We start from the raw sequence: 11,692 nt of genomic DNA, 5'->3' as shown, positions 1-11,692 counted from the left end.
AAAGGTATATTGGGGTTATAATCTAATACCCAAAGATAAAAGAGATAAAATTATATTGAGAGAAATGCTACTCAGATGCCAGCAAATACTATTGTCCACACTTTCTGAGCACTTTAGATTTTAAGAACCAAGAAGGCAAGACTTTGAAGTTGGAGTCCATCACTGAGATATTCCACATAAGAGTATTTTCTTCTGCAGGCCTGAGGATTTTTCAGAATTGTTAAACACACCCACTGAGTATTCTTGTTCCAAAGGAATTGGAAGTTAGGCATGATGGCACAAACCTGTAATCTCTCAGTACTTGGGAAGCTGAGACAAAAGGATTGCAGGTTCGAGGACAGCCTCAGTAACTTTTTTTTCAGCCTCATTTCCACATTCTAAATTTCTGCACTTTGATAGCCTTCTTTACAGAAAGAAAGCCCTGCACCTCTCTCATCATCTCAGGGAAAGCCCTGCACCTCTCTTAATCATCTCAGGATCCCTGATATCCACCCCCCTCCAAAATAAAGGAGTTAATGATAGAAAAAGTCTCTCATCTTCGTATTGGACTCCTGCCTACAAAAGTTTAGTCTCTTATGTTTGGGCTTTGGTCCTTCGCCCAAACACACACCAGAATATGTATAACAAATCAAACTAACAGGTTTGGCCTGTCTTAGAAATACTAGTTTACAATTTTTCAGTAAAGCATTCCCTTTCTAGGGAGTAAAAAAAATTGGGAGAACACAAATCATTCCTTAAATACTAGCAATGTAAGCAACTATATGCATTTCTTCTGTCTTGAAAGTAACTTTAATCTCAGGGTGGTTTATGCCTTCTCATGCAAGACCTTCCCATGTGGCCTTGTGACACCTCCACTCCTCCACACTCCATGTCCCTCCATTCCATCTAGACTCTCTCTGGATTTCCCAGAATACACCATGCTCTTACCTGTCTTGCCTTGGTATGTGCAACTCCCTCTGTGTATAATACTCTCGTCTTCCTAGCTAATGCATATCTCTCTTTAACATTCTTCCACAAAAGCTTTCTGAACCCCCAGGGTAGATGCCTCGCTCTGTATTCTCAGAGCAAACTAGCCTTGTGTCTTGTGGCAGATACTGTATTCCCTAATACGTTTTCCTCCTAAGCTCACAGATAGACTACATTTTCTAGTGTCCTTATGGATAACCACTCTCCTATGGCTGAGTTCCAGGAAATAAAATCTGCTTAGAAGTGATGTGTGTCACTTCTGTGTAACTGTATCTTCTCCAAAGTCTCTCTTTTCTTCACCCACTGGCTAAAAGGAGAAAACCCAAAGCCCAGAGGATGAGGAAGCCACACAAGGAAAAAGTCTGGATCCCTGAATAACCACAGGGAAAATGGCCTATGAACATCCACCCTGGTTGGTGAGATCAGTGAGATGCACTGAGAACTCTTGGGGTTATTACAGCATTCAGCCTATCTTAATACATGGTAGCTCCTATCCTACTCTGCCTATGACTCATTTGTAGTTCTCTGCCTCACTGGGCTGTGAGTTCCTTAAGGGAAGGAGTTCCATCTTCTCAGTCTCATCTCCAGCTCTTAATATTGTACTGGGTCACATGATAGGGGTACCAAGAATATCCATGGAAGGAAGGTAAGGGGACAGAACAAATGCATGGATGGACAATGTGACTCAGCAGAAAAGTATCAAGAGATTGGTATCTCCTAAAAATATTCAAGTTGTAAAACTAAGAAACTGGAACTGCGGCACAATATTACTTGGTCAGGATTTTGAGTCAACTCTTCCTGATCCTTCCCTATTACCCCCATTCCAGCTAAGGAAAAATTCCAGCTATGGAAACATTCTTGAACAAAAAGTTTACTGAAAATATTAAGCAAATAGCCTGGCCCCATATTAAGCCAAGTTTTTTATTCAATGGACATTTAAAATGTACTCTGAGCTGGATGTGGTGGCACATGCTTGTAATCTCCGTAGTTGTGAGGCTTAGACAGGAGAATCTGGGTTTGCAGACAGCCTTAGCTACTTGGTGAGGACCTCCACAACTTAGTGAGACCCTGTTCCAAAATAAAGAATAAAAAATCAGACTAGGAGTGTAGCTGTGAGGTAGAATGCCGCTGAGTTCCATTCCCAAGACCAAAAAAAAAAAAAAATAAAAATATCTATTGGCCATTTGTATCTCTTCTTTTTTGAGGCATATATTCTGTTCATTTGCCCATTTCTTGATTGGGTTGTTTTGCTAGTGTAGATTCTTTTGAGCTCTTTGTATATTGTGGATATTAGCCCCCTATCAGAGTGGTGGCTGGTAAAGATCTTCTCCCATTCTGTAGGCTTTCTCTTTAGGTTCTTGATGGTTTCCTTTGATGAGAAGAAACTTTTTAGTTTGATGTCATCCCACTTGTTAATTCTTGCTTTAATTTCTTGCGCTTTGGAGGTCTTGTTGAGAAAGTTATCGCCTATGCCTATATGTTGGAGTGTTGAGCCTATGCCCTCCTCTGATAACTTCACAGTCTCTGGTTTAATTTCTAAGTCTCTGACCCATCTCAAGTTGATTCCTGTGCATTAACCATCAGGGAGATGCAAATAAAAACTACGCTGAGATTCCATCTAACCCCAGTCAGAGTGGCAAGCATAAAGAAATTTAAAAAACCAATAAATGCTGGCAAGAATGTGGGGAAAGAGGAACTGTTTTACACTGTTGGTGGGAGTGCAAACTAGTTCAGCCATTATGGAAACCAGAGTGGAGATTCCTTAGAAAACTGGGAAGATCTACCATATGATCTGGCTATACCACTCCTGGGTATTTGTCCAAAGAGGTTGAAATCAGAGAACTACAGTACCATATGCATACCCACAATACACGGCACAATTTGTAATAGCCAAAATATGGAACCAACCTAAATCTTCATCAACACGTGAATGTATTGCAAAATTATGGGAAATACACACAATGGAATTCTATTTAGCTATAAAGAACAAAATCATGTCATTCACAAGAAAATGGAAAGACCTGGAGAACATTATGTTAAGTGAGATCAGCCAACCACAGAAAGAGAAGGGACATATGTTTTCTCTAATATACCCAAACTAGGGAGTATTAGGAATACCAGAGGACTCCAGATAATGGAGGGGGAATATAAGCAAAACTAGAATGGAAGGACAGGAGAGGAAGAGGACTGAGGTTGATTAATGGAGAAGCTACATCCAAATATGTGTAAAAGTATTAATATAACATGGTCAACCTGGACACTCATTGTTGTGGGAGGGAGGGGAATGGGGGGAGGGTACCAAGCACAGTCTAAATGTATACCATTTTCAATATGTTCCACATAAAAATAAAATAAAAATAAATAAATAAAAATAAAATGTACTCTGAATTAGCCACTATATCCCATAATTGCCAAGTGGCCACTATGTACAGACACTGGGGGACCTACCTCAAATTACCAGGAGGTGAAAATAACCAAATCTCAGGCTTCGATTTCATTGGAAAGACCCGCAACTCCATTTCACAGCCCTTGTATTAAGAACACATGAGACCAAATGGGAACTGTAAAATATTGACACCATGACTCCATAAAAGCCATTTAGTAATCATACATTTATTTTTAACATAGCACCTCAGTTTCACATCACGTACATTTTCCAAAGTTGGAGATCCTTAACTTATTATGTTCTTCACATATATTTCAACAAATGTGAAAAAGAGGCAGTAAAGTTAGCTTGCGTCTACAAATCACGACCCAAATATAGGACACACTCGGGTATTTATGTGGAAGGTTATACGTATAATGTTCCCGATGCTTAGCAAATGAATGAAGCTCTGGCGGAGTAAAATATTAACATGACTTGTTAGCACATTATCACGAAAAGACAAAAGGCATCAAATATATACTTTGCTGTTACACTTTTTACTGTTTAATGTACCTGTAGTGAAAAAATATACATTTTTTTGCTTTCGAGGTTAAAATAGACCGTAAGCTCAATCTCTCTCTTGGCCAATAGGTATGAAAATTAAAATGGCTCTTGTTGACTCTGGCTCATTTAAACATCTTATTTGTGCTGAAGACAAAAGGAATGGCAGTGCTAAAGGAGAGAGTGTATCTGGTTCCCAAGAAAGGTGCAGTTGAAGCTGTCACACAAGTTGGCTTAAAACAAAAAATGACACAACAGAGTTGATCCAAGCTGCATACAACAGTGTTACTGTATTCAGTTCCAGAGCAGGACTTCCCAAAGGAACATTAGGATATAGTCCTATTATCCAACAGAATGTTTTAGGATAGAAGTGGTTCATGAAGGTTTCCTTATTGTAGTTCCCAAATTCCAGTGAGAGAGAGAGAGAGAGAGAGAGAGAGAGAGAGAGTGTGTGCGCGCGCGCGCGCACATGCGTGTTACTAGGAACTGAACCTGGGGTCATTCTACCTTCAAGCCACACCTCCAGCCCCTTTTAAATTGTTATTTTGAGACACAGTCTTGATCAGTTACTGAGGCTGGCCTCGAACCTGTGATTCTCCTCTCTCAGCCTCCAAAGTACTAAGATTACAGGTTCCAATTGAAATCCTTTTAAAGTCTACTAACGTCTAGTCTTCAGAGTCAGAAACCCACTTTCTCCATCCTCTCATGGCCATGAAATTAGTTTGAAGCAAGATAGGAAAAATTCTTAAGAAAAATAAACACTCCCCAATTATTGACAGCAACGCCATGGCTTCTGTAACTAGGCCAATTCCTATCAATTGAATTCTTGTAGTATTTCTTTAAAAAGGTTTCTTTTCTATCGTGCATGTTAGTAAATGTACAAAATAACTATGTAAGCCTAAAAGCAACCATGTACCTGAGCTGTCTTGCTCATGCTAGCACAATGGCTGCTTCGGGACATTTTGGTAAGACAGTCCCCCAAAGCATGTTTTGGGGGTGGGAAGCAGCTCATGGAATCTGCTTACATTGCTTTTAAAGTCTGTCCCTCCATGTCTCCTGCTCTTGGGAGGTTCACATGCATTTTTCCCTCACAAACAAGCAAAGCAGGGTGGCCACACAGTGATGCTCATTTAAATTGCTCTCTGTGACTCATGTGTTAGTGTTGGTGGGCATTCTCCCTGGGCTGAGGGATAACAAAATTGGGGAACTGATGACTCCAAAAACCCAAATCCCCGTCTCTTACTAGGAACTTAAACCACACCAAGTCATGATGCAAAAACCATAACAAAACGCCCATAAATCAAGTATAAATTTAACTGATCCTCTGAAATCATAGTTTTAAAAGAGCACACTTGAAACAGAGCGAATCAGCTGGAAATGGAAACCAAAGTTACGAGTGTTCTGTTTAACTAGTGGGAAGAAAAGACCTCACAACTTCTATTTCATTTTGTACACATTCATAATGTTCAAACCACAACCTAAGGAGCCTAGTTGTCAGTAATATGGGAGGATCTGCTTGCTAGGAGATGTTAAATTCCTATTTTTATATTTTTAAAATCACAGTCCCTTGATGATATCTAGTCAGAAGGTGTGATTCTAGTTTGTGTTGAACAAATGTTTCTTAGCTCCAAGGTGTTAATACTGTAGTCAAAATTTCTCCAATTACTGCTCAGAACAAGACATTTGCAAATGTTCTTAATTGCAGAAATATATCAATATCTGCTATTACCTTATTCATCTTCTAATGATACATCTATTATTAGCATGACTGTGAGACAAATATTTAGAAACAAACTATAGAATCAAATCACACCTAAATAGAGAAACATTTTATGATAACTGAGGCAGTTAGGAAATCAAAGGAAAATCCATGATGTTTTATTTCTCGCCCTACAATATGCCAAAAATGAATATTTGTGACTCAAATAACCAAAGATATATTGAAGGCATTTATAATTTACTATGCATTGAATTCATTTCAACAACAGTAGTCAATTTTAAAAACAAACTCCCATAAGGAATATGGAAGTAGGACCCATTTAAAGCAACAGCTCTCAAAGGTGCTGCCAAGAAATTCAGAGGAACTTATTGCATCATGAAAGGTGAAGTGTTCAGAAGAACAAAGAGTTCCATGATATACTTTTTCTCCAGATTTGATTTTTTAATCTAAGACACATATCTAAATCTAAATCTCCCGAAAACGTGTTTTCATATTAAAAACTAATTAATTGATTCAATAAAATCCAACATGGCAAACAGGAAAAAAAAGAATCTTCTAACTTCTTTATAGTATTGCTAGAGGACAGAGGATGTCATTTGGAATGCATAAAATCAGGCTGGCATCCAGACTCTACAAGGAACTATCTCTTTCTGTGGATTCCTGGGCCAGGAGATGGTGATTCTTGGGACCTGGGTTTTCCCCTATGCAAACTGATGGATAGAAGCACCAGGCCTGTCCAGCTCTGACAGCCTATTCTCCAGTGACAAAAAGATGGGCACAGCTTCCAGATAAACTGACTCTTCTTCTAATTAGGTCCAACACTTGCTTAATATTTGTAAAGAAGTTAGATCCTTCCAAAACAGGCATTTAAATATCTGCCTTGATTATAACATACACAATATATATATATTCTTCAAGTCTGCCAGGTACAGAGGTGGCAAAAGGAATATCCACATACAAGAGATGCTGGTGGATCTAATAAGTCCATTACCAGCTCCTACTGTGCTTTCATCTGTGGGACTGGAGGATCCTTATAGGGGAGGACCACTGAGCAACAAGATAATTAGACCCCCATGAATAGGGGTGACATTAACCTCCTGTTTGTAGAGTTCTGCTCAACAGGCAAGTCTAATTTTGGAGCAATTGTATAGAAGAGATATAATGGTGATTTCAATAAGTCAGCCATGCTATAAATCACAATAATGGCTCACAGAAACGTTATTAAGCATTGTAACTATAAATTAAAAGTACATATCTTAAGAAAAAGAGGCTGAGCACTAGTTAGGTAATAATAGTAATGTGTATATGTGTGTACACACACACACACACACACACACACACACACACACTCACGCACACACACAAATATTTAATCCTTTTTAAAAATCCCTTCTAAGCAACTGTTATACTCTGGTCGAAATTAAGTCCAGCCACGAAGGCTGGGTATAGATATTACAGCTACGAAGGCTGGGTATAGATATTATTGGTGTGTGCTGGGGATGTGGCTGAGTAGTAGAGCACTTGCCTAGCACACATGAGGCCCCGGGTTTGATCCCCAGCACCATATGTATATACATATGAGACTATAAAACTCGGAGGGCTTTGATTGTCCAATGCAAGATTTTTTCCTTTAATGAAAACCAAGCCAACAAAACAAAACCCCAACCTCCTAGTTTGGCTCACTTTGTCATTTACTTCATGGGGAGAAATAGCATGTCAATATTTTTAAATGCACAGTATAGACTAACATTCTTTCCTTTATATGTCTGGTTGGTGGATATTAAGTGCTATCCCAAGTGCATGCATATGTACTGGAAGATTATGAGATAAAGTGCATATGCTGGTCTTTCCTGGATTGAATGGACTCAAAGGTGACCATGCTGTGAAACATCTGAAGGAAGATCATTGTTGATAAAACTGTTGCAGCTCCAGAGCTCAGCACATAGGAAAAGAAGTTACCTAAAAATTTGCACCGACCCGTTCATAATCTTAGGAAGGGTTCAAGTGGACTCACAACCCTTCCCCACAAGAACAAAAAAGGCAGCCAAAGGAGGGAAAATAAAGATATAGTTTCACTACTTTCAAAATTAAATCAGTTCAAAATCCTTAAATATGCTTTTCTTTGGAAAAACACCATCTATTTTGAGCTGTTCTTTTGCTGTTAAGCTATTATAAAACTTACCAGTGGAAGGAGCAAGCGTTAAATAAATGCTTACTTTTTCTAAAGGCTCTCAGCTCTGTTGAAATCAATAGTTTAATACTAATATTGCAAACCTTCCCTAAAACATCTCAAAAGGACCCAGGAATACCCCATTCCGCCATCTAAAAATGGTTAAATCATACTAGGACATCTTGTAAGTCTCTCAGAGTGATGTTAAAGTTGGCATGCTCTGTGAGGGCTAGTGACCCAGTAATCCTATGGGGTGAGTGGCTTCCCACTTTCAACTTGTCCTTTCAAGAGAAACAGCACGACCTAAATTTCCATAGTTCACTGGCTTCAGTAACTTGAGCTTGTTAGTTACACACACCATCTACCCTGGAGTTAGCCAAGCTCCTCTGAACTGGATATAGACCAACTATTTCCCAAGGGTACACTTCACAGAGAAAAAAATAGTCATATATCCAGTGTGAGAACTGCTTTCTTATTTCTTCATTCCCAATATATTTACAATCCAGATTAAAATAAAGACAAAAATAACTACCAGACATTGTTGGACTGTTGGTAACCATTTCCCCTTCCTCTCTGGTCTGGATGCCTGGGTTTAAACAAGAAATGTTTATCAATCTAGCTTTTCATATTTGATGGGTGGTTTCCAAACTCATGCATTTACAGATATGTTATTCCATGCAGGATAAAAGTAGAGATCTGGCAACTATTTATTTAATTTGATCGGGCAAGGCAGTTAGAGGAGATTGCTCTTGCCCAGAATTTACATGAAAGGGCTGAGTTATCTGAGTTGATGGCCTAGATTGGCCAAGTTAAATAACTGTTGCCAAAATCTTCACTTCACAGAGTTGTAAAGATCCAATAAGTCTTTGACATTCAATAGAAAACAATGGTCATATAATATTTATACCTAGATATAACATTGAAATGGCACTAGAGAAGCAACTTTTGGCATATTGTGGTGGAGGGCACAGCGCCAGTCTAAATCTGATGCTTTTGTTTTATTTTAGCTTTTGTTTTTAATATCATCATGCCAAGGATTATCCAGTTGGAATCTTAATTATTCAGGAAACCAAGCTAGTGCATGTGATATACATACAGAAATAAAACAAGCATCCTGAAGGTACTTGGTTATAGCGTTTTATATAAATCATAAATTCTTTAAATAAATAATGCTCTAAATTATTTGCTAGACGACCAAGTTTTGGTGAGGAGCAGCATCTAATATCTTGAGGATTTGCTTAAGGATGGGAGATAAATTCTACTGATAATTACAATTTCAAGTGTGATAATTAGTTGAAGCATTTTTCTATACCAATAAAATATACAAGTGAAGTGCAAGAGGAAAGATAACAATGGCATATATTCTGCTGCTCACAGCTTTCAACACATACATCTATAACAAGTATTTGGGCTCAAACATTCAAAAGAACGATCTTGGCCGACAAGGCTACCCACTGTTGCTTAGACCTTGGGGGTCACAACACAGTAACTGGACGCAGTTGTTCCAATTGGTTTTCCAATGCAATTCGTTCTTGATGAACCTCCTAAATTGTACAGAACAGGAAGAAGAAAAACAAAAAAAGGAAAGAAGTCATTTCCTGGGTTTATCTCTGCTTCATCAAAATGTGTGGGAAATAGGGTGGGAAGTGGGGAAGGGCTAAATTACCATCTTGTACCCCATTAAGATATGACTACAATGCACCAATTTAAAAAAGGCCAAAGTGCACATAAAAAGATACTTCACAAAGTAAAATATTGGAGCCAGGGAGCTTGTCTAAGGGAAGAAGGAGGAGGAAGACTTAGGTTCATTAATGGAAATACTACCATTAATTATGTATACATATGTGAATATGCCAATGTCAATCTCAGTACTCTGTATTAAGAAGGGGGAAGTGGGGAGGCGGGAGGAGGCCCACTAAGTGCTGTGTGCATGTATGTCATTGTCAAAATGATTTTCATTATGATGTGAGACTATAATGCACCAATATAAGCATATTAAACATAAAGGTGACAGAACAATCATAAAAAATATGTGCAATCACATAGAAAACTGATCGACATGACTAGTCATCAAGGAAATGATGCCAAAACTACATCACCACAAGAGTGGTTAAAATTTAAAAAATAACACCAAATGGTGGTGAAGATGTGGAACAACTGGAACTCTCATGCATTAGTGGTGGGGGTGTAAAATGCTACAAACATGTTGAAAAAGTTCTAGCAGTTTCTAATGAGACTAATTACATTTACTTACCATACTGCCAACTAATCCTAATCTTAGATATTTACACAAGAGAAATGAGAACGTATTGCTATGTAAAAATTTGTTCAAGAAGCTGGGTGTGGTGCCACATGCTTGTAATCCCGGTACTTGGGAGGCTGAGAACTACCTGAAGCCAGGACGAGGTAAGGAAGGATCCTCCCCTAGAGCCTTCAGAGGGAGTACAGCTCTACTGACACCTTGGCTTCGGACTCCTAGCCTCCAGACTTGTGAGAAAATAGATTTTTGTTGTTTTAAGCCACTAAATTTGCAGTACTTTGTCATGGCAGCCCTGGGAAATTAATACAGCGGAGATTAAAGATGAAGAAAAATAGGTGATACGAATTGGGCAGATTTCCTTGAGAAGGTGAGATGGAACCATTTTCAAAGCACCAGAGGAAGAGTGGACTTTTGATAGTAGCCAGGCCACTTCCTTCCAAAGAAACAAATATAGCACCTTTAAGTGAGAACCTAAAAAATTACATCCTGACTCAGAAGCTTTGAGCGACAAATATGCTCCAAACAGACTTTGGAAAAGATTCTTTCTTTTAACATGCACACAATATGCAGCCTACATATTAACCCCTGGAGATTAAATACAATAATTATCTACCTTCCAAAAAAGGTTTGAGATCAAAGGCAAATCTTACCAACAGGAAGGGACAGCGGTGTACAAAACAAAACAAAAAAGCCAGGGAAAAGCCAGGTAGTCCAAATCTGGGAAGAATTTCTTACCTTAAGCTGTTGTTGGAGTTCACTGTTCAACCGAGCCAGCACTGCGTTTGCCTCTTTATTTTTGCGGATAGCAGTTTGAATAGCTTTCTTCTGTTTGGAAGACTGCCTGTAGAAAAATACAAACATTTCAGTGAAAAAAGACTCAGAGGTCTGAGCCCTTGCAGATCGGAACTCTGATTCATAAGAGGTGCTAAACGAACAAGGTTAACATGGCGGGGTTCCAAAAATAAAATCTCATGTTTGCAGGCAGGCAGACACACAACAAATGAAACAAATTTGTTGGGATGAATTATTTACACCTGAAGTATTCCCATTTTATAACTTGAATAAACGCTGTGAATTGGGCCTTTTCAAACATTTGTGTTCCATTTATTCTAAGAAGTTTTAATAAGCATTTCTTCTGACAAATCTTATTAGCTGGAATACCCTTTTTGTGTCAGCATTAATGGCATTGAAAAGACCTACAGGTGGCCCCTGTGGACAAGTCTGAAGGAAAAAAAAAAAAAAACAAGACATATTCTCCTTAGCAAAACTCTTGCATTAAGGTAGCCAGACTCCCCATCTCTCTTCCTCATTTCTTTATTATTGGGCATGAATGAGAGATTGTGGGGAAAGATCAATACATGCATAGGTACCAGCTTATATCTGTGGTTCTTGAGAAAAACACAGACTGTTTTGATACCAGTCTTCCTGAATTAACTCAATAGTGAATCCACAGAACAAGTGTAACTAGGGTGATTATGTGTTTTGCCTTGCCTATTAAAGTCTCTGCTTACACTGTTTGGACATAAATCTTCTTACTGCTCTCTTTACCTCCCAAAACTGCACATGATTTGGTTGATATATCAATGTGGCCATCACAGGGATAACCTGCAACCTTTTGTTGCATAGCAAGAAATGCTAACATTTTAGAGA

At 38.6% G+C, this 11,692-nt stretch overlaps 1 protein-coding gene across 9 annotated transcripts in view; it reads right to left on the bottom strand.

The window, feature by feature from the left end:
• Window positions 1-9,257: 9,257 nt before the first annotated feature.
• The window catches only part of REPS2 (RALBP1 associated Eps domain containing 2), a gene marked incomplete at both ends in the record, with an annotated part of 264,962 nt that continues 262,527 nt past the window's right edge, over window positions 9,258-11,692 (bottom strand). For all 9 annotated transcript variants that reach the window (XM_080719429.1, XM_080719431.1, XM_080719435.1 and 6 more), the window contains 2 exons: window positions 9,258-9,326; window positions 10,778-10,883. In XM_080719429.1, coding sequence (XP_080575555.1) covers window positions 9,258-9,326; window positions 10,778-10,883 — 175 coding nt within the window. The remainder of the gene's footprint in view (window positions 9,327-10,777; window positions 10,884-11,692) is intronic.

This window comes from Muscardinus avellanarius, assembly GCF_963383645.1.
Source record: "Muscardinus avellanarius genome assembly, chromosome: X".
Classification (NCBI taxonomy): domain Eukaryota; kingdom Metazoa; phylum Chordata; class Mammalia; order Rodentia; family Gliridae; genus Muscardinus; species Muscardinus avellanarius.
The sequence above is the reverse complement of the archived record's forward strand: the minus strand, read 5'-3'. Positions and strand labels throughout refer to the sequence as shown.